The following is a 24328-nucleotide window of genomic DNA, read 5'->3' as shown; positions in this document are numbered from 1 at the left end:
TCATCGTGGCCCGTGTCCACCAGGACTGTGCAAATATCCTGTGTCTTGCCAGAGAGAAGCATCGTATCCAGATAAATGACATGTCCATCTCGGTCTTCCCAGACTTTACGGCTAAAGTAGCTAAGTCTCGGGCTGCATTTAATGACATCAGAAGGCAGCTCAGTTCGCCATCCTGTATCCTGCTCGACTCAGAATCACCCATCTGAATACCGAGAAAACGTTCTCCTCTCCAGAGGAGGCCTGAGCCTTCATCTCTCGACGCCTTGAGGGACATTCAGGTGGTGAATGACTTTTCTTTTTGCCTGTTTTGAATGATAAAGTCAGCTAATCCTTTGAAGACTGTAAGTTATTCATCTTGTACATATAGGAAGTACAGTATTCTCTATTTAGGTATTTTCTGTAAAACTGGTCTGATTCATGATTGAAAAAAATTCTGGTTAAAATATCACAGTTTCAGTACATGTTCAATTTGAGCTGATTTATTGGTGTGCTCAGTTATTACTGTTTACTGACTGTTTATTGTTATCGATGACGTTACCATAATTGCCATCATTTTTTTTGTTTTGATGTTTCTGCTTATTACAGCGTGGTAGTTCACCCTGAACACTGTTGTGCTATGTTTATCGCTCACTAGGAGTGTTGATGCGGTCCCCCGCTTTATGGTGGGCCAGCATAGGTTTTGGGGTTTTAAGTTTGCTTTTCAGAATTCATTTATTTTTTATCATTATTTTATTTATATACTTTCTTTTTCTCCCTCCCTTTCTCCTTCTCAGTGTATGGGACTGCTTAGGCTATCTACGATATGGCTGGTCTTAACAGGTCAGGGCTGGGCTCACTGCGTTCTGTAAGATGGAATATTAAAGGGTTGCACCACCCTATAAAACGTTGCAGGATTTTTTCCCATCTGAAAGCCCTGGCCCCTGAGATTCTATTTCTACAGGAGACTCATCTTCGAGTTAATGAACACTCAAAATTAAAGACAGGCTGGGTATATCACATCTTCCACTCTGAATATGGGGACAGATCAAGAGGCGCAGCGATATTGATAAGAAAGGGGGTTCCGTTTATAAATGAGTCTGTAATATCAGATACCAAAGGCAGGTTTGTCATAGTTATAGGGTAGCTGTGTGGATTTAATGTAGTTTAAACAAATGTCTACAGCCACAACTGGGACGACCCACAGTTCTTTTACACCTTTTTTGCAAAGCTCCCACACCTAGACACATATCACTTAATTCTGGGGGGGACTTCAACCTGGTCCTGCAGCCAAATCTAGACAGATCGAATCCCACACTGTCCAAGATTGTGTCCAAGTCTGCATCAGCTGTTTTGTCATTTATGGAATCCTACAAATTGTTTGACCCCTTGAGGTATACTAACCCCACCTCCCAGCAATACTCCTTTTTCTCATCTGTCCATCATTCATACTCAAGAATAGACTTTTTTTGATTGATAGTAGGTTTCTCTCTTGCATCACAAATAGTCAATACCACCCTATCGTGATCTCGGATCACTCCCCTGTGCAAGTCGACATGTGCTTTCCTAGCAACATCGCAACTCGTCGAATGTGGCGCCTCGACCCATTACTGCTTTCTCATATACCATTTCGAGACCATATTTCGGAGCAAATTGACTTCTTTCTTGATGTCAATCTCACGCCTGGTATGTCATTCATCACTATTTGGGAGGCTCTTAAAGCATTTCTTAGGGGACAAATAATTTCATTTACAGCCCATGTGAGGAAAATGCATAATCGCCAGCTAATGGACCTGTCCAAAAAAATTCTTGAAATAGACAAAAAGAGCTTGTCCCTCTATCCAGAGTCCCTCTATCTACAAGCAGAATTTAACAATCTTTCTATTGGTGAGACTGAAAGGCTGCTTTTGAAGACTAGATGCACAAACTATGAACTAATGATAAAGTCGGCAGGTTATTATCTCATCAGCTTAAGCAAATTCAGGCTAGCCACATGATATCTGAGATCCACATGATGCATGGCACTGTATCAAACCAGCCAACAACATAAATGAACAATTCGAGGAATTTTATACAAAACTATACACTTCTCAGGTCCATGTCAGTCCATCTGAAATACATACATTTCTTGATCAGTTAGAAATTCAGAAGATTACCTGTGAAGACGATCATGTTTAGACCTTGGAATATCTTGCAAAGATATAACACAAGCTATAAATTCCATGCAAAATGGTAAATCTCACGGCCCAGATGGATTCCCAATTGAGTTTTATAAATTTTTTTCAGCCAAGCTGACCCCTCTTTTAAGTAAACTTTTTGAGGAAATTCTCTCTCAAAAGAAACTGCCCTGTACAATGACCCAGGCAGTCATAGTGGTTTTACTAAAAAAAGATAAGGACCCACGTAAATGTGGTTCATACCGGCCAATAAGTCTCCTTCCATGCAATTATAAAATTATTTCAAAGGTCCTGTCCTGCCGTCTGGATTCAGTGATACCTAAAATAATTGACTTGGACCAAACAGGTTTCATACCAGGCAGGTAATCATTCTTTAAAATGCACCGTTATCTCTTTAGATGCCGAAAAGGTGTTTGACCGGGTTGAGTGGGAATATTTACTGGCCTCTCTACGAACTAACTATGTAATATCAGATTATTTCCCTTTGCATCGTGGTACAAGACAGGGTTGCTGTCTGTCACCTTTCCTTTTTGACTTAGCTATAGAGCCTTTGGCGATTGCCCTTAGGAAAGAGGAGAGGATTACAGGTGTAATAAGGTGTCACTTTAGGCAGATGACCTTCTAATATATTTGTCTAAGCCTTTAGAATCTATACCAGTCCTCATGGAACTATTACGGTCATATAGTTTAATTTCAGGCGATAAAATGAATTTTTCTAAAAGCACCATTTTGCAGGTTAATCAGTTATTAATGTCACTGGATCTTAGTTCTTTTCCATTTAAGTCCTACCATGCTTTCTGTATTTATTCCAAATGATTCCTATTTTCCTACCCAAGTCTGTCTTCAAGGAGTTGGGTGCTTTGATTTCTTCATTTGTGTGGAATAAATCTGTCCTGCGGATGAGGAATATTTTCCTTGAAATGCCTAAAGCAGCAGATGGTATGGGTTTGTGTCAGAGTTATACCTCGTTCTAACACTTATTAAATAACTGGAGAAGAAAGACACGAAGCAATTGAGTCCGTTTTACTTGCAAGGAGAGCAATCAGAGACGCACATTACAGCATGCCTCCAACAGCTCTGGCGTCCTTCATCGCATCTCCTTCTTTTATTTGGTACAGGGCATTAGGTTCATTAGGGTTCACATAAAATCACACCATATTAGTTAATAATTATGTATTACACGTAGTCTAATGAATTGATATTCATGGTGACTGGACTCTGGTTCATCATAGTCTGCTTGTTGTTGGTCCTCAGGTCGCGGTCATGCTGTCCTGCAAACTTAAAACCTTTGCTCTGAGATTTGTTAATGATTAAGAGTTGTCAGTAATATTCCAAGGATTAATACTTAAAGGATATGAATAAAATAAGTAATTACATGATAACATATATACATTTTTCCAACAGTTTGCCAAACTTCATGTACTACTATTGGGCAGCTGTCACTACAGACTTACGGGGGAAGGAAGCGCAGAGGTGTGACATGCTGGGAAGGGGTTTTATTAATAAACAATAAATAAACACAAATAAACAATGACGCAGTGGCCAAAAACAGGAAATAAAGGGGAACAACACAAACAAACCCGCAGGCGTGCGGCGATTGCCAGAACTCAAAAATACATGTTTAACAAATCCAGGTCAAGTTTGTGCAGAGTCCACGATAATGCCATCCCTTCCGAAGGGCTTTTATGCACCGTCAGGATTGGCCACCGGTGATGAGCCCAGCTGCAGTCAATCCTGACATCAGCAAACATAAGTAAATTAATATACTGGATCTTTGCATGCGTGATAATCCTGGCCCTGCTTGGGCAGACATGGAATTGCACAGTGATTCAGGGCTTTGTCCTATTTCCTTAATGAGCCCTCCTACACCAATGCAGCTGTACTCACGCCTCCTTAATCCTGTAGTAAAACACTCACTTAAGATTTGGCTCCAATTTAGGAAACATTTTCGTATAAAGCAACTAAGCTCCCCTTTTGAATAACCATCTTTTCTTACCGTCCCAAACGGATTTCAAGCATTTCAAACCTGGCACAACAATAGCTTGATATTTATCAAAGACCTCTTCGCTGAGGGAACACTTATGACATTCGAAACATTGCAAAAAAGTTACAATATTCCCAAATCTCATTTCTATAGATTCCTACAGATTAGAAGTTTTGTGAGCAAACACTTTAGATCTTTACATTCACCAGCTAAAAATGCTGCAGATGAAATTCTTGCTCTGGACCCCTTTATGAGAGGCAATATATCAAAATGATATACTCTGATCCAGAACATTTATTCACCCTCATGGGAGAAAACTAAAGTGGCATGGGAACAGGATCTTAACATTGTAGTTACGGGTGAGAGCTGGCAACAGTGCCTTGAAGTTATTCATACCTCCTCGGTCTGTATTAGGCAATGTTTGATCCAGTTTAAAGTATTACATCGTCTACACTACTCAGTAGATAAACTAGCAAAAATGCCCACAATGTCACCAAGGGCCAGCTCCTTTAGGCCACATGTTCTGGAACTGCAAGTCATTGTACAACTTCTGGGAAAATATTTTCATAGTCTTGTCATCTTTATGTAATAGAACGATTGAACCTACACCATACATTTCTGTTTTTGGGGTCCCCCCTCCAGATATAATTGTTACGATATCCCAAGCCAAGGTGGTAGCTTTCGCCTCATTGATGGCCAGAAGACTTATTCTTCTGTTGTGGAAATCAGACAAGCCCCCCTCTTTCAATGGTTGGATTAAGTAAATGCTCTCCATGTTGTGATGCAATCAAGCTAATCGTCAGGAAAAGTTCAAGGAGATATGGTCACCATTTATTGACTATGTTAAATCATCCAGTTTAAGTCCAGCATAGACATGTTATTTCTTAATGCATATACAAAGTAAAATACTACAACACTGAGGAGACAGCTTCCCTTCCTCTTTTTTATTTTATTTTATTTATTTATTTCTCTTCTTGCTGTTTGATGGGTGGGTCTGAGGGTGGAGGGTGGATAATGGTCAACAGCTGTTATTTGTTTGTTGTTGAAAAATTGAAAATCACAACCTGCCCACAGACCACTCATCATAAACGGTTCAGCAGTGGAGATTGCAAAGAGCACGAAGTTCCTGGGTGTGCACATCACTGAGGAACTTACATGGACAGTCAACACCATGTCATTGGTCAAAAAAGCTCTACAGAGACTACATTTCCTGCGGAGCCTCCCCCCACCCATCCTCACACCGTTCTACAGAGGAACCATCGAGAACATCCTGACCAGCTGCATCACTGTCTGGTATGGAAACTGCAACACTCCTGACCGCAATAGCCTACAGAGGACAGTGAAGACAGCTGAGAACATCATTGGGATGCCTCCTCCTCATTACACATTTCACGATGGCTGCGTCCACAAGGCCTGCAGCATTGAGCAGGACTCCTCACACCCCTCACGTAGACATTTCACACCCCTGCCCTCCCGAAGACGAGCTTGAGGGACAGTTTCTACCCCCAGGACCATCCACACCACCTGTGCACAATGTCCACAACTCCAGTTATTTGACAAAAACAGTTACCCAGAACACCCCACCTCACCCATTTCCCGCCACAGTTGGCACCATGTGCTTGTCTAGAACCAGCCCTGGTCGTCTGTCTAGATGCCATAATATAAGCACAAGTGTAAGATGATTTCATAATTTGATAGCTACGTTTTAATATTACAAAAATCACAAATAGAAAATGTATGGGACATTACATGCATGGAACACAAACATTTGTCTCATTTATGTCATTATTTATGTCAATGTCATTTTAGTGACATTGAATACGATAAAGAAATCCATAGGAGTGGGCCCATAAACATTTATTATTCTCTATTTGTAAACAGTTCATATTCACAAAATAAACATCGAGAGGGGCATAAATGATTCTAAACATTTTAATATCCATGAACATCGTAGCAAAAAGAAAAACAAAAAAAGGCACATAACACAAGCAAAGATTTATAATGAATAAAAAAAGTGGTTGTTATTCCATAGACCAACATCCACATATAGAAGCAAATTGCCAAAGTGAAATTTAGGAATTATTAGAACTTTATTTGTCTCTGAATGCAATTGCTAAATGGCTTTTTTACATGATGAATGATGAATTTATTGTCTACTGTTATTTATTGCAGTAATTCACCCATTAATCACCAAATGGATCACACTTCATTCTAACCGCCATAAATACTCAGGGTTCCACAGTCTTACAGAATATAAACTTCGATTAGGAAAACTGCAGAGGAAAATAATAGCAGGTGTTCAAACAGCATGTTATAGATTGTCACTTTCACAAATTACTGCATTACAGGCAGGGAGCAGAAAAATAAATATAATGATGGCAACACTGGGGCACAGAAGAAACGTAATAGTTTTATGCATAATTTCTGCTCGAACCCGAACCCGGAACAACAACAACAACCAAAAAAAACCCACACACACTGAATATGTACTCACACGTCATCTTAACACACATGCTGAATTGTTCATTCATGCCACTCTTACTGTATGGCCTGGGCTCAACACAGCACATTTACACACAGACAACAGGTACAATTAGAGACTATATCATAATACAACACTCAACATATCAATAACCAATTGAAATAGTTTTGAATTATTTTGCCCATGTAAAAAGATTTTCATATCTGTGTTGCGGGGGAATCACACAATATTGCAGAATATGACCAAACCTGTGGTCATGCACACACACATTTGACAAAAACATCAAACTTGTTGCAGGGTGACATGATCTCCAGTTGCAATGAACTTCATCTACTGGTCCCTTCAGGGCAGCCTCCTCTGTACTCTTTGGCATTATTCCATTATTCAGGGCAGAGAGGAGAAAAATCTTTGAAAGGACAAACAGAAAGACTGACAGAGGGACTAACAGAGACATACTGACTGACAGAGGGACTAACAGAGGCATACTGACTGACAGAGGGACTAACAGAGACATACTGACTGACAGAGGGACTAACAGAGACATACTGACTGACAGAGGGACTAACAGAGACATACTGCACAGCCCTGCTCTGGATCTGACTGACTTTCTGCACATTTATATTTCAGTATTTTGTTCACTCAGTAAATAAAAATGGCATCTAAACATTTGAAAATATTCTGGCAGTCACTTTAATCCCATAAAACAGACTGTTTTACTTGTACCGATATGAGTCTTCAGTCCAATTTAAAGCAATACCCTATTAAAGTAGTAAAGTACTGTAATTACTGTTCGATATGTAAAGGTGGCTTTCCATGTGAAAGCCAGGTCTTACTGTGATGGATTAACATGCGTTAATGTTTTAATTAAAAATGAACCATGTTGGATCCAGGAGAAAATATCTCTATAGGAACAGGTTGGACCCCAGGGTCTGGTCATTCTGGTCATTTTAAATAAACTAAACTGTTGCTACTCAGGACCAAATGACTTAATTATTTCACACTAGCAACACAATCATGACCTTACATTCACTATGTGAGGGACTTCAACACAAATATGGAAATGAGTACATTTCCCACTTATATCATCTTATAACCTGGAACCTTCAACAAGACTGACAGGAGGGCAGTGTCACTTCAATTCACATAATACCCATGATCATTGTTATTTTAAAATATGGGTCCGTAATACTGTCATCATTACTGAGAAATGAGCACAGAGGTGTGGGAAGAACAGGACGCTGATGACCCCCAATCTAAACCATGAACTCTTGCTGCTTGTCTAGGTGGAATATGCTTCTGGAACTCTTGTTACATGGCAAATGTGCAGCAGAATTATATTTTGACAGAATACTGAAGTATCTGCAGAACACTTGCATAGCTTAAAATCACAAATACAGACATACAGCAAACTATGAGAATAAGAATTGTATGTTTGTGCTCTTTCTTCTGTTTATGAATACACGGGAAGTGCAGCAGTTAGTATTGTTGGCAGGGCTGGTAGTTAGTTGAGGGTTAGTAAAGCCCGTTGTCTAGTCTTAATGGGCCTTAGGCAGGTAGATCTCAAATTGTGCTTTTTTTTTTTTTTACAAACCAGCTGATGTCTATGAATCTTTAATTAATAAATAGATAAATAAATAAATAAAGCAAAGCAGATAGCAGCCATTTTTAAACTGTAAAACCATCATGGACGCTGGAAGGTTGGACCACTGTAGAACCTCATTGTGCTTCTGGCCTCTGCACTGCTGACGAACTCTGTATGTAAGTAAGAACATGATGAATGAGTCTGTTCACTCTCACATTACCTGCATCTACAGTCTATAGTTTTGCTGATTTCTCCTTTTCTTTTTTGAGGCTATTTCCTGTTTCGTTGGTGTCAACTTCCTGTTTTAGCAACTCCATTATTGAAGTAGCAGGAAGAGACCATCACCAGTTCAGGAGTCATGTTCACCTCTTACTAATCCAGCATAGCTTCAAGCTGGTCAGCAAGGTCATCAAACATGCTTCCAATGTCATCAAGGATATTCACTGTGGGTTTCGTCTCAGACACAGATCTAGAAAGAAAGAAAGAGCAGAATAAGAAGGAGAAGGTGCAAAAGACAGGAGAGTAGTGTGGAAAATCTTATCAGATGGACAGACTCACTTTCTCTTGTCGGTTTTTATGGTTTCTTCCATGGCCATAAGTGCCACGTCCAGAGAGGACTTTGCCTCCTCCAGCTTATGGGTTACCTGTACACAGGCTCCATGCTGGACGTTCCCCTGGTCATCACCTTCAGCCATTTTTTTTATCCCCCTGGTTTCATTTAGAGTCAAGCTCCTTTCTCTGACCAGTTCTTCCTCATCCGGTTCACCGTGGACCTGCTCCTGCCGGGCCACTCCAAGCTTTTTCTTTCTGGAAGTGCCCTCTGCTGGCCCACACTCCTCCTTCAGCCGTTGGTGCATGGACTCTGCCCCTCCAACCTCCACATCCAGTGGAGAGACTATGTCTAGAGAGAGTCCAGCCATGGAGGAGCGTGGGGGCTTTATGGGGTGGGGGCTGGTGGGAGTCTGAGGGCTTTGGAGCGGGGAGGCAGACCCCTGTGCTGAACCAGGCAAGAGGGAACAAGGGTTCGGGAGTGAGGGCCTGGGAGGCTGAGGAGGGTTGGCAGGAGAGGGCTCCACCTGAGGGAGAGGGCTGGTCAAAAGTTTTTTGTTTGGCTTCGGAGCAACTGGTGGAGGGACACGCTTGACCTCTTACATAAAGAGAAGAGCAAAGGGATGAAAAAACATTCGTCAAGTTATGTTGATCATATTTCCTCAGAGGGAGAAGTCCAGGTGTCAGTCGCTATTTGCATATTAGTGTGGAGGACGCTTACCTTGGCTGTGGGGCGAGTCCAGGCCTGACAAAGGGACCCTCCTGGTGGGAGTCGGGGGGTCCAGATCGACTCTTAGCTGTGGGGTTGGCTTAAGTGAGACAGGTGGCTTCATGATTTTTCTAGGCAGAGAGCAGAAGTCAGTGCTGGACCCTCCTTGTCTTCTACCACGTCCAGAAACGTCTGCAGGTGCTGCTATCAGAAGCTGATGCCGATCGGAGCTTCTGTCTGCCCTGGTTTCTTCTGTCACATCTTGGTGTCTCCTTGTCGGCTGCTGCTCTGTCTTCTGTTTTTTTAGCATGTGGCAAACAGCACCCGCCTCCGTCCCCCCTTCCAGGTGGCCAATCATGGAACGGGGGCGTGGCTCGGGGGCCCGTCTGCCAGCGGACTCCTGATCCTGCTGAGCCGTCCCTCCAGGGTCTTCATCTTCTGTGAGGCAACTTATGGTGCGGCGACGCTCACGGACGTCGGAGTCGGTGGCCAGCGTCTCGTGCTTCCGGCGAAGGACACCTGGACTCATCTGAACAGATACATGACATTCCATGTAGCCAATGACACAACATTTCATATTTACATTTCATATTTACTTATGTTGAAGAGTGATTTTTTATTTCACCTGAACATGGCTGCACCCTCGTCCAAGTGGTGTCATCTCCAGCATGGCAGCGATGTCCCTCACACTGCCCCCAGCTGCGGAGGAGGACAACAAGTTGCTTTCTGCCAAGGCCGGTCCACAGTCGCTACGGCGACGCTCTCTGTACGTGACAGTCAACAGTTCACTGTCCGTCTCTGAAGCTGGACCTTCTGCCAGATTCCCCTGGGAGACAGAGGAGCAGGAGCGTTTGGGCGGCGTCGGGGGGCGTAACTTGCGGCGAGGCCGCGTTGCGAAGGACTGTGATTGGCTGCGGTTGACCGTAGTGCCCGTGTCAAGCATGTCGATGCTCCGATCTCCCCTCTGGCCACTCAGGGTGGCGTATTTGTGCCCGTTGTCCAGTGGGGCTTCGTTGCCCGCCTCTTCAGGTAAGCACAGCTGTGGAACGTTCGGGGTTCGTGTACGCGGACTCCCCTCGATCGGCTCTGATGAATCTGCTCTCTGTCTCGGTGGGTCAGGCGAGGAAGATTTGTGTTTGGAGCGAGTTTGGGTTGGTTTTTCACCGGAAGGCAGCTCATCATTGCCCTGTAAGCCACGCCCATCAGCAGTTCTTCTCAACCTTGGTGATCCACTTTCTTCAGAAATCTCTTTTCTACTTGGCTTGTCAAAGTTGAGATTTTCAGTGCTCTCACCGCATTGGATGACTGGAATGGTGGGTCCCACCAGTCGTTGGACACCAAGCATCATTTTCTTCTGGTGTCCTGGTAAAATGCAAATTCACAAAAAATTAATTACATTACTGATTAATATTCTGTCAGGTACTGGCCGCACAGTACCTGAGTGAACTTTTAGTTATTTACGACCCACCCCCTGTGTTCGAAGGGTGCGGGGTCACTACTGGTACCCAAAGTACAGAAGGTCACAGCTGAGAGCAGATCCTTCTCCTATAGAGCACCGCAGTTGTGGAACGGCCTGCCTGTCTGTGTCCGGGACTCAGACACAGTCTCAGTGTTTAAATCTAAACTGAAAACACATCTGTTTTCTCTGGTCTTTGTCAAAGTCCCAGACACAGTGTCTGTTATAAAGTCCAGTTTATCACACAGTCCCCCTGTTAGACAGAGACAGTGTTAAATACACCCTAGTTAGGCTGTCCTAGTTAGAGTACCGGGCCTCTGTAGCACCAATATACCACCATAACCACATATTTCTGTACCAGGCGTACGATGCCACCGTCTGCCGCTGCTTCTGTTTGTTCTCTCCGAGGCACAGAATCAAGCCTGCAGACCACCTCCAGAGTCCAATGAAGAGACCACCAGATGGATCTTGGTCCCTGGCAATAAACTGCTGATGAGACAACACATGAAACGTACGAGAAGGTCACCACAGCCACCACCACCACAAGCTTCAGGGATCTTTAAATGGACCAGCAGCATTCTATTGGACTCACAATGTACAACATGACACTGGACTACAACCTACCCTGCACTGGACAGTACATCCAAACATGGACAGATGCTCTATGCTGCACTTTGAAATTTTTCGCCACGAAACCTTTGGACTTTCTGCACTGACATCAATTGCAGGCTGACTCTACACTCAACATTTATTTCTTATTTAGCCCAAAATCACATACAGTTCGTCTCAATGGGCTTTGACAGGCCCCACACTTGACCCTTCTGCACACAAAGAAAAACTCCACAGAAAGTAGAGTAGAGAGAAAAAAGAAAGGAAGAAACTTTGGGAAGGAGTGATAGAGAGAGGGACGCCCTTCCAGGGTAGAGTGAGCCTGCAAATGGTGTCAGTGCCGGGCTGGTGATGATTTGTCCAATAAGAAAAAAAAAGTCCTACAGTTGTAGGGTTGGAGAAGTCAAGAGTGTAGTCCAGTGTCATGGTGTACAATACGTTTTACATTTACGGTATTCATCAGACGCCCTTATCCAGAGCGACTTACAATCAGTAATTACAGGGACAGTCCCCCTGGAGCAACTTAGGGTAAAGTTTGTTGCTCAGGGACACGATGGTAGTAAGTGGGGTTTGAATCTGGGTCTTCTGGTTCATAGGCAAGTGTGTTACCCACTAGGCTACTACCAATACGTGTCCATTATGATGATACTGGTCCATGTGAAAATCCCTAAAGCTTTAGTTGTTACGGTGGTGGTGGCTGTGGTGACCCTCTGGTTCATTTCATGCTAAGTCATTTATCTGCTGGTCTCTTCACTGGAGTCTGCAGGTGGTCTGCAGGCTTGATTCTGTGTCTCAGAGAAAACAAACAGAAGCAGCGGCAGATGGTGGCATCGTATGGCTGGTACTGAAATATGTGGTTCTAGTTAGAACTCTGGCTGCAGCATTCTGAACTAGCTGGAGTTTCCTCATGCATCTACTAGAGCATCCAGACAGTAATGCATTGCAGTAATCTAACCTTGATTTAATAAATGCATGGACCAACTTTTCTGCATTGTGCATTGAAATTATATTTCTTATTTTTGCAATATTTCTAAGGTAAAAGAATGCTGTCCTAGTGACATTATATACATGAGAATCGAATGAGAGATGAGGACACCTAGATCCTTTACTTCAGTACTTGGTGAGATAGAAAGTCTATCCAGGGTTATGGTGTAGTCAGCCAGCTTACGTCTGGCTGCTTGAGACCCAAGTACGAGATCTTCTGTCTTATCAGGGTTTAACAGAAGAAAGTTGGTGAGCATCCACTGTCTAATGTCATTCAGACAATTCTCTATTCTCTATATTGTCTCCCAATTTTGCAAAACGCCACTGAATCAACACAGTGTCAATTATATTTTAAATGACTTAATGTTGCACTAATTGTTGCATTGTTCTCCTAAATATGGAGTTTTTAAGTTTAAGCAATATCAAAGCTTGATACATGATAAAGCCATTTCAGGCATGACTATGGGGTGTCCATTTCCTGTCCATGTTCTGCTGCAATTGACCCATTTCATGAGACCATGTACAGACCAAGCACCTGTTGCACTTAGACAAGTAGAATCTAAGTAAACTGATGATGGAAACTGTTAGAGAGCTTCACTTTGTAGAAACAGTAATCCAACTTACCCAGTTTTGTAATGCCGATCTCCTGCAGGTCCTCCAAGCTTATGTCTCTAATGAACTCCATGTTCTCGTAGCCATTTTGCATGAGAGTCTGATAGTAATGAGCCAGACCAATTCCTGACAACCATTCCATCAAGTTGGTCTGAAGGAGTGCATGCAAAAGTGAAGTGAGTGTCATTGTGATACACAGCACAGCACACGGTGAAACGTGTCCTCTGTATTTAACCATCCCCCTTGGTGAGCAGTGGGCACCATGACAGGCGCCCGGGGAGCAGTGTGTGGGGACGGGACCTTCATCAAGGGGACCTCAGTGGCACCTTGATTACAGGGCCGCTTCCTTAACCACTAGGCCACCACTGCCCCACATCATAATAAAACAGCAAAGAAGCTAAAGGCCAGTCTGGCTGTGCAGCAGGTATTTTAGCAATTTATTTTATTAGAAAATAAAAACTTGTGGTTTGCTTTTCTCTATTTAATAAAGCACATGGGACACTTACAAATTGGGAAAAGGGACATTGTTTCCTTGTCATAAAATGAAGAAATGACAGGACACAGTCCATCCTGCTGGATGTGTTTTCGCCTGGGTTAGGCAGTGTCTACGTTGAGGACATCTGTAGTAAAAATGCGCCTCTCACCGGTTTCCTCTCAGGAATAGACTCATGCACATCCAGCCTGCTGATTTCAGAAATCATCTTCTTCCTGTGGCCTGGTTTGGTCACTCCAATTGCTGTGAGATCCTGCAGCACAAAAAAACAGTAAATGAAATCTATCTTGAACTGCAGGTTACTGTGTGTGTGTGTGTGTGTGTGTCCCACCTCAGGTGTCATGTATCTGATGGTGTGAAGGTCATATCCTGCATTTAGGAAGTTTGTGGTGTAAAACTGCAGCTGAAATCCACTCAGCCAATCAACAACTACCTCTGCATTCTGCAAACAGAATATACGTTCATTTTAGCCAAGGTGCCTTTTAAATACCAGAATTAATATTTCTTGTTCTGTTCTTCTCGACCTAACAGTAATTGGTGAACAATGATTGTAATTATACATTTTTTAATAACTGGCGATAATCTCCCTCCCAGAAAAAAACGCCACCCCTGTAGAAGCAAACTCAAGACGTCTTGAGGCTGCAGACAAATGTGCTACAACAAAATGTGAAATAAATAAAAACAAAAAGTTTGTTCCCTCAGTCTGGTTGGGAACAAACATTGTCATCATCTCAGTGAAATCTTCAGGATCTAGTAAACACCAGAATGTCATGTGATTTTGTTGACCAGATCATTTTGAGATGCGCACAGCTTGGGGTTAAACACAGTATCTATCTGCATACCACTGTGACATAAACACACACACACACACACACACACACACACCTACACACCTTGCTTTCAATAGATGCTTCTTCTCTTCTCTGCAGTAAAGGATCAACAAACGGACGTGGCTCTGGAGGTGGACTGGATGTAGAACCTGAACCCAGACGCACACACTATTTTACAAGTTTTACAGTTTGTTACCTAGAATTGATTAGTTCATGTAGAAACCATCCAGCGAGAGATCACCATTTATTGTTACATCACAGTGGGTGCCACAGATTCCGATTCGGTGAGAGTAAAGGATAACTGCTGATATAATCATTTACATTTCCAATCCAATCCAACTTTATTTATAAAGTGCTGTACAGTGAGTAAAATAGGACAATAAATAAAAAGAACTAGCACCACATAAAACTTTAAAAAAGCTAAAATCCAAGAGTTTTGTTTTTTGAAGTGAAAAGTTTAATGAAAGTGAAGTGAGTGTCATAGTGAAACACTGCAGCACAGCACACCAGTAACCCCTCTGCGGATTGCAATTCGAACCAGCAACCTTCTAATTATGGGGTCACCCCCTAAATTCGTACTGGGACAAGGAATCTAAATACACCTTACTGGTGTCATTATGTTAAGAGCCATTTTAGGCTTTAATACAATCAAGACATGACTGTAATGACTGAACAGGCGGGACATAGATCTGGCAGTCATCAACATAAACGTGAATAAATAAAAAAAATGACCAATAAAAGTCATTTTACAATTCATTTTTTTTCTATTTATTGTTTTTTACATTTTTCCCGTTGTGTCTGTTGACTAATAATCCATCTCTTTCACATCTCGATTACACACAGCTTTGTCTCTCAGCTTTGGTGTCGATTTTTTTGTTCCTTTATGTCCTCATGTCCTTTACATAGAGTAGTAGCCTAGAACCAGAAGACCCAGGTTGTACCATCGTGTCCCTGAGCAGGACACTTAACCCTGAGTGTCTCCAGTCACTACTGATTGTAAGTTGCTCTAGATAAGGGCGTCTGGTAAACGCTGTAAATGTAAATGCGTTAGTGCGTGCTGCGTGGATTGTTAGGGCCTGAAATGTTCCGTGTTACCTCCACTGTGTTGCTCCACAGATCTCGAATGCTCTAGCAGGTGTCCTTTAGCCTTGGCCGACTGGGACAGCACTGTAGCCAGAAGCTAAAGATGTTTAAACCACAGTCACTTGTGTGTGTTAAACCTGCAGAATATTATGTGTAATATTCTATTGTTTCTGTACCTTCACGCCCTCGGCCTGGGCGTGCAGTCCTGGCACATTGAGGCCAAGAGTGTTGGGAACCGGTGTGCTTGGCACCGGGGTGCTGGTCAGGTGGACGTTGGCATTGCCACTTTGTCCAGCGCAAGACGAGTGTCCGCTGCCACTCACACTGCCGGTACTTCCCATACCCGCACTGCCACTCCCACCTGGACACATTTTACACGCGCATCATTAATCCTTACACAACACGAGCAAAACACAACGGGGTTTACCTGCTGATGGTTTCCTCAGCACCCAGATGTCCTCACTGCCAGCTCCTTGTTGGCCTCCACTCAGAGTTGGAGAACCATGAGGACTGCCCGCAGACCCTTTGGTGCCTAAGTTAGACCAACAGAAATGTGGATCGTGGATTTTGTGCCGTTTGGTGCCGGGTTTATATAGCAGGAAGATTTCAATGTGGATCTGTACTCGGAAGACAGTTCAGAATTAAATAACAATGGTCCCACAGTGCACGGGAAGTCGAGGTGGTCTTCATGTGCCATGTTCCAGTTGTGTTGTGTCCTCTGCTTTAGTTTCACCTGCCTGCACTATCCTGCTTTTCTGATTACTTCTCTTCTTCTTTCTCTTCATTATTTGAACTTGCCTACAAACCAAAACCAGATTCCCCCAAAAACCTGTAAATACAAGTGTGTGTGTGTGTGTGTGTGTGTGTGTGTGTGTGTGTGTGTGTGTTGTACCTGTGCTGGGTGGTACCGTGTTAAAACCGAATGATGTGAAGAGAGGCTGATGGGGGGGTGGGGGGTGCAGAGGGAAGAGGGGGAGGGACATGATGTGACACGGATAGGAGGCGTCCCCGTTCGCCACGGAAACGGAGGCCAGCGTGGAAGTACGGAGCTCAATCCTAACATAACGCTGGGCTGAGGGACCTAAACAACAACAACAACAAGAGCCACACGAAGAAGACAACAAGACGACACACAAATCACAGAAACACAACACCGTAAATGAATAGGAAGAGAATCGCTTCACTACAGACTTAACCTTTAAATGACGGACATGCAGATTTACATGACGGGGAGAGAGGTGGGAATGAAGTGACCTCGGGCACGCCTCTCTTCTCTTCATCGCCTTTCTAGGAACAGTTGGGCCACCAGCAGGATCTGCACATTTGCATCAGTATGGTCAGGTGAGGGGTTTGTGGGTTCCTGTGCTGAAACAGCATCGTATTCAGGAAGATGCTGAGAAGATCCACCCCTCGCCTCCACCCATGAATCTTATTCTTCCCTCCGTGGTGGCATGCAATAAAGATCTGACTTTCGCTTTATAAGTCTTTATAATAACCATCATTAGTTCATACTTATCTCAGAATATTTTTACTATTTATTCAGTTGAATGTATTATGGTTATTATAAAGTGTTCCAATCACAGGAACACACTGACAACAGTGGGAATGAAATGAAAATGTTTTAATTAATGGAGCCAGAGCGAAATTATAATATAATGTTGCGATTATAGGATGGGTGGGGTGTGCAGAAATAATTATGATATATAATATTATATGATATATGATATATAACGCTCAGATACAAGGCGGCATCACTAGAGCTCAGAAGATGGTCTGAAGGACAGGAAAGGTGGGCAGAAAAGCCTGGTTGGGCTACAGACCACTCCTGCAGAATTATGATGGTCCTCGTAGTGAGAGTGTGAGGTCAGTAGTCTGGCTTATAAACTAGGTCCCAGGTTCAAACCCCACTTACTACCATGGTGTCCCTGAACAAGACCCCACGGGGGGACTGTCCCTGTCACTACTGACTGTAAGGCGATCTGGATAAACGCTGTAAATGTAGGTTAAGTGATGCAGAATCACCTGCCCTCTTGATCACCTCCACCATGTCAGAAGGGAAGTAGCCCACGCGGTCATTTCCTGTTCGGTTGTCATGGATACAGCCTTTCCAGCGGCCATCAGAGTGTTGTTCTAAAACCTTCACAAACAGAAGAGCACAAAAACTACAGAAAAACAATCCAGATAGTACGCAATAACACTGAAAACTACACAAAGCGCAACACACAAACACAGAAAATAAACAACGAGCTACACAACAACACAGAAAACCACACAAAGCATGACACATTAACAAAAAATAAAAACGTACAAACACAGAAAATACACAAAGAGCGACACAACAACACAGAAAACCACACAAAGCACTACAGATTAACAAAAAATAAAAACTTACAAACACAGAAAATACACAAAGAGCCACACAACAACACAGAAAACAACACAAAGCACTACACATTAACTAAAATACACACAAACACAGAAAATACACAAAGAGTGACACAACACAGAAAACCACACAAAGCACTACAGATTAACAAAAAAATGCACACAAACACAGAAAATAAACAAACAAAGAGCTACACAACAACACAGAAAACAACACAAAGCACTACGCATTAATAAAAAATAATACACACAAACAGAGAAAATACACATAGACACAGACCACCACAGAACATTTGAACACATCGCACTGTCCTCAGTGCATTGGCTACAAGTTCTCAGCAGGTGGACGCTGCTACAGAGCTCCCCTGCTTCCTGCTAATGTTCGGAATATTTCAGTCCAGGCTAAAAACACCAAGCATTCCATAACAGTTAAAACTCATAAATACCATGACGATCATCTTATCTAAACTGTTCTGTCATATAAAGTAGTGAAATTTGGTTGCTCTTCTAACTTCAGCCACTTGCTGCTTTGCTGGGTGCTCTTCAGATGAGATTGGTGTGGTCATGGTTGGGGTAAAACCGGCTTTAATCTGGACTCACCGTGTCTCACTTGTGACAACGCAGCCGCATTAACTTGCCATTCACTGGCTGGCGATTGTAACTGATTGGCCAGAGCGTTCAGATGGAAACAGATGTTTGGCTGGGGTTTGCGCTAGAAAACTTTATAAAGTGTAGTGATTGTCACATGTGATACACAGCAGCACAGCACACGGTGCACACAGTGAAATTTGTCCTCTGCATTTATCCATCACTCTGAGTGAGCAGTGGGCAGCCATGACAGGCGCCCGGGGAGCAGTGTGTGGGGACGGTGCTTTGCTCAGTGGCACCTCAGTGGCACCTTGGCGGCTCAGGATTCGAACCTTAACCGCTAGGCCACCACTGCCCCATAGTTGTTAATATTTCTATATGTTTTCTCTTCATAATTACAGCGCATCAGGGAATTGTGGGGGATTTACCGTGATTATGTCCCCTGCTTTGATGTTAAGGCTGGTTAGGTCGTAGTTGTTGCAGTAGTCTTTCAGCGCTCTCACCTGCATGGCTGCTGATGCATCTGAACAGAAACACATTTCAACATAAGATAAGCTCATGATCATAAAAGCACACGTAATTATGCATGCCCCCCCCCCGCACCTCTGAGCATCTGTTTTATATCTTTGCTGGCTGTGGTGGTGGTGAACTGGTTGACGATGTCCAGTGCTGTCTGAGACAAGGTGTTCCTCAGCCCTGCACTGATTCCACTCTGAGAGAGGACACAGGAACATGTTTACAAACACACACACATACGCTCGCACACACACACACACACACACACACACATGCATGCACACACACAAACACACACATGTACAAACACACACACAAACATACGGACACACGTACAAACACACACATGTTCAAACACACACACACATGCATGCACACACGCGCACAAACACACACATGTACAAACACACACACACAAACACACACACAAACATTCCACACACATGTACAAACACACGTACACACAAACTACGACACACACACTCAGGCATGCACACAAACACACACATTTACATTACATTTACATTTACAGCATTTACCAGACGCCCTTATCCAGAGCGACTTACAATCAGTAGTTACAGGGACAGTCCCCCCCTGGAGCAATTTAGGGTTAAGTGTCTTGCTCAGGGACATGATGGTAGTAAGCAGGATTCGAACCCGGGTCTTCTGGTTCATAGGCGAGTGTGTTACCCACTAGGCTACTACAACCCTACACACAAACACACACACATGCACAAACACACACACACATGTACACACGCACAAACACAAGCACGTATGCACACGCTGCACACGCTGCACACTTACATCTAGCAGTAGGCGCACTGCTTCTGTCTTCCCGCACAAGGCTGCCTCATGCAGTGCGGTTCCTGTTTTAGTCTGGAGGTTGATATCGATCCCTGCCCGAATCAGCAACCTGTAACACACACACACACGTCTGTTGTTAAATAGGGATATTACAGTTTTTTACAGACGCTAGGACACATTTCTCAAGACTTAGGTCACTTTTGCAAAACTCTTCACACAGTGAGCACAACAGAAGTCTATGTGGGCTAAACTGAGGATCAATTATCATTGTTTTGGCACAAAATGCATTCAATGACTACATCTCTCACATTTCATGAATTCTTTTCTCACTCAGACACAACAACTGCAAAAAATCTTTGTACGTACAGGACATTTTGCACACGCTTACATACTGTTCTCAAAACTGTTAAACTTATGTTCAAAACAATAACATAATGCAAAACTGAAGAAGACCGCAAAATTCATCAGCAATATTGTTTTGAAACATATTTTTAATCTAAAAATGCAGTTTAACCAGCCACAGCCGATTCTCATCGTAGATGAACATCTACACAGGTGTTACGCTTTCAATTTCATTACAAAAGGAGACGACTGCTGAATATGTTTTTTTGATGTAAATATGGACCCAGCCAGAAATGGAGAAGTGGCTGAAAGAGGAAGAAGTGTGGCTGGGAGGGGGCGAGGAATACGTATGCACGGTGGAAGAAGAATAAGAGCTGTAGTCTCAGATGAGATCAGAGCTACTTCTTTCCTAGGCGTATTGCCCTAGATGACATATGTGATGGGGATGAGAACCTGTGGCCAAATGGAGAAGACCAAGTAGATTAGCATTACTATTGTGTCTGTATCAGTGGATGGGTGGAATTACTTAGTGCAAAAAAATAAAAATGAATAAACAAATATTGATAAATTCTGCATCATGTCTGATTCATTCCAGTAACATATATTGCAATTATAAACAGAGACGTGTCCTTGTTTTACACAAGAAAACACTGTGTAATGCTACATTATGTTAGTGTTTTTTAGGTCATTGTTTTGTGGGTGACAAAGTGTGTTTGTCGGCTGTCGCCTGAACCCTCACCCTCTCGTCCTGCTTTTGTCGCGCTTTGCTGCTGTTATTTCGTGTTTCTGGCCATCTTGCAGAGTCTTTGATTTTTTACTTGAAATGCCCGTGGCATGACGTATATAGAAATGGATATGTATTAGGAAAGAAAGAGCTGGGTCTGGCCGTACCACCTCCCTTCCATCGCGGAACCTGCTGCTTGATTCCTGGTTTACCAGGTGCCACTTATATCGGCCACACAGCTCATGTACTGTCATTCTCAATAGCCGTGCTTGGAATCGACAGACGTGACTTTATGTCTGTAAAATTGTCATGTCATTAAAGTAAAATAAATATGTCTGAAATATTCATACTTTAGTTAATGCTGCAGGATGCTGCAGTTTTGACTTATTTGGCACAGCTATGGCGGATGGGGGAGGCATTAGCCTTTTATGTATCACACTCATCTCTGAACCAGACAACCACAAAGTCGCAGGTTCAAACCCCACTTATCATGTCCCTGAGCGAGACACTTAACCCTGAGTGTCTCCTGGGGGACTGTCCCTGTCACTACTGATTGCAAGAATGACTGAATAGGGGAAATGGACCTTCAAAAAGCATTTGGATCAGCTTGGTGGACATTGTCTAAAACTTCCTTCACCACTTTGCAGATTCAAGTGAGAAGAATTTACTGCGCAATAACAGTCACTCTCTGATGTACACTCCCTTCATGATGGGGAAGTTCAGGGGTCAGCCTTTGTAGCTCACAATGACGTGTATGGAGTTAACTGCATCTGTGGTAGCAGATCGCATGGACAGGTTATGGAGGAGAGAGCTGATTTTTTGTGAGTTTTTTTCTGTGTTTTTGTAGCAAACCATGGGTCAGAAATTCTAGCAGAGTTTCTAGCACCTCCCAGTGGAGATATGTGAACACAGCACATAACCCAAGGAAAGCGAAGTGATTGAAAGTGAAAGTGAAGTGATTGTCACACATGATACACAGCAGCACAGCACACAGTGCACACAGTGAAATTTGTCCTCTGCATTTAACCCATCACCCTGAGTGAGCAGTGGCTGACCCTGCTGACCCACGACTGTGCAGCAATGTAGTGTCCATACTTCCTGAGGAAAGCTCATCTTCTTCCACCCATCCTCACTACCTTCTATAGAGGAAATATTGAGATCATTCTGACCAGCTGCATCACTGTCTGGTTTGGGAACTGCACCGCATTGGACCACAAGACCACAGACAGTGAGGACAGTGAGCCACCAGCATGGTAAAGGACTCTACACACCCCTCACATGCACTTTTTACCCTCCTACCATCTGGAAAAAAAGGTACCGAATCTTTCGGGCCCTCACTGCCAGACTATACAACATCATCCCACAGTCACACTCTCTCACACACACACACACACACACACACACACTCTACCTGTTTTATGTTTAGAAAAATGATCAATTAAAGCAGTATTTGCACTTTTTTAAAATTGGCATCTTCGTTATTAATTTCACATTTTTTTTAGGTCTGTGTCTTTGTTTTGTCAACATGTTTGCCATGTGTTGTCTACATCTCGCCTTAGTGTCTTGGTCTTGACTCTGGTCTCAGCAATGACTTGGTCTCGGTTTAGCCAGTAAATTTTGTAAATGTAAATTTTAACTCTGTAAAACCTTTGTAATATCCTTATCCTTTCTTTAAAGTGCTGTGGCATTCTTCAACAACTATCCATCAAGATGCTCTTTCACTGTCCATTTTATTTACATCCCCTTTTCGTTCTTTCTGGATACACTCCGTTTTGATTGGAAGAGCTTTATCTGTGATTTCCCCTCATTTTAAGCATTCAAGAAAACATGCTTCAAAATTCCAATACCAAATCAGTGTCTTTAATTCAGGCTGAATATTTGCTGAACATGCGTTGGAAATAACACCACTGTACAACGGCAAATTCAGCAATACACAGAGTAACCTGGTTACTCACTAAGACTGAACGATTTATCAAATTTGATTTTATACGACTACTGTGATTATTTTTGCTCCATGTCGTGGTTACTGCGGGAAGACACATGCACAGACACACTCAGTTGAGCGAGAGACTGGAGAATCTGGGGAGGCGGAGAGAACAGGACCGGGCGAATGTAGCTGAATGGGCGGAGCCTGTGTGGATGCGGCCACTCGGGAGTATACGGAGCGAGAGTGAGTTCAGAAAGAGTTCGTGTAACAGAGTGGCTGAACAAAGTTCTCTTCGCCAGGATCAAGGGCACAGCTTCCCAGTAAAAATTAAAGAAAAACGTGGCAGTGGTGGCCTGGCGGTTAAGGAAGTGGCCCCGTAATCACACTCTGATCACAAAGGGTGATGGTTAAATACGGAGGACACATTTCACCGTGTCACCGTGTGCTGTGCTGCAGTGTTTCACAATGACAGTCACTTCACTTTCACTTTAAGTGTGATTGACGATCATCCTCACCAATCAGATGTGTCTCAAGTTAAATCCACGCCCACTTGAACACTTGCTCTCAACTCGCAGTATTCGTCGTATTTACAGCGCAGGTCATATTTCAATGTACGATTATGTGACAGTTATTAATACACATAATATAGTGAATACTAAAGAGTCTTATCAAAAAACACAAATTTACATTTACATGTACAGCATTAACCAGACGCCCTTATCCAGAGCGACTTACAATCAGTAGTTACAGGGACAGTCCCCCCCTGGAGACACTCAGGGTTAAGTGTCTTGCTCAGGGACATGATGGTAGTAAGTGGGGTTTGAACCTGGGTCTTCTGGTTCATAGTAAGTAGCTACAGGGACAGTCCCCCCCTGGAGACACTCAGGGTTAAGTGTCTTGCTCAGGGACATGATGGTAGTAAGTGGGGTTTGAACCTGGGTCTTCTGGTTCATAAATGAGTGTGTTACCCGCTAGGCTACTACCACCCTGTTAAATTAAATCACAATTGCAATATAATCCAAACAAATCGTGATTCCCTTTTGTTCTGAAAGTCATTCTGTCTTGTTTCTACCACAGTCATCTACTCGTATCTGGTACCTTCAGAAACCGTCACAAGACAGGTGACACTATAAATGACCACCATCAGCAGCCCAACAGACTCCACCCATGCCTGTGCTCTATAAATGCCGGAAATAAAAATATACGGCATTCGTGTATGGTGAAATGCTTTTTAATGGTATCTGCAGAACCCCACAAACATGACCTCTGACACACAGTGATGATGATGATGATGATGATGGTGGTGGAGATTTACCTGATGATGTCGATGTGTCCATTCTTTGCAGCCAAGTGTAGAGGACTGGTTCCATTTGGATCAGACGTTTTGGGCTCCAACATGGCAGCACACACATTACTGCTGAGTAACAACTGAACCACCTGCATGCAACGTAGACACACACTTTACTCACAATCATCTACACACACACAGAAACACACACACACTGGTGTTCAG

The 24328-nt window shown here is 43.2% G+C and overlaps 1 protein-coding gene across 4 annotated transcripts in view; it reads right to left on the bottom strand.

The window, feature by feature from the left end:
• Positions 1-6053: 6053 nt before the first annotated feature.
• Positions 6054-24328, bottom strand: part of LOC114787043 (caskin-1) — a 22874-nt gene continuing 4599 nt past the window's right edge. The window contains exons 6-23 of one of the 4 annotated variants that reach the window (XM_028974770.1): positions 24131-24252; positions 19823-19931; positions 19103-19211; positions 18928-19022; positions 17549-17663; positions 16419-16841; positions 15954-16058; positions 15703-15887; positions 15539-15623; positions 14507-14592; positions 13945-14055; positions 13765-13866; positions 13133-13271; positions 10085-10821; positions 9472-9988; positions 8760-9348; positions 8568-8670; positions 6054-8371 (exon numbers count right to left, since the gene is read on the bottom strand). In XM_028974770.1, coding sequence (XP_028830603.1) covers positions 8574-8670; positions 8760-9348; positions 9472-9988; positions 10085-10821; positions 13133-13271; positions 13765-13866; positions 13945-14055; positions 14507-14592; positions 15539-15623; positions 15703-15887; positions 15954-16058; positions 16419-16841; positions 17549-17663; positions 18928-19022; positions 19103-19211; positions 19823-19931; positions 24131-24252 — 3726 coding nt within the window. In that variant the 3' untranslated portion in view covers positions 6054-8371; positions 8568-8573. Of the gene's footprint in view, positions 8671-8759; positions 9349-9471; positions 9989-10084; positions 10822-13132; positions 13272-13764; positions 13867-13944; positions 14056-14506; positions 14593-15538; positions 15624-15702; positions 15888-15953; positions 16059-16418; positions 16842-17548; positions 17664-18927; positions 19023-19102; positions 19212-19822; positions 19932-24130; positions 24253-24328 lie in introns of all 4 variants that reach the window. The other 3 variants (XM_028974769.1, XM_028974771.1, XM_028974772.1) reach the window with 3 other exon arrangements.

The sequence above is a fragment of the Denticeps clupeoides genome, chromosome 3, assembly GCF_900700375.1.
Source record: "Denticeps clupeoides chromosome 3, fDenClu1.1, whole genome shotgun sequence".
Taxonomy (NCBI): domain Eukaryota; kingdom Metazoa; phylum Chordata; class Actinopteri; order Clupeiformes; family Denticipitidae; genus Denticeps; species Denticeps clupeoides.
This window is presented reverse-complemented; position numbering and strand designations above follow the sequence as displayed.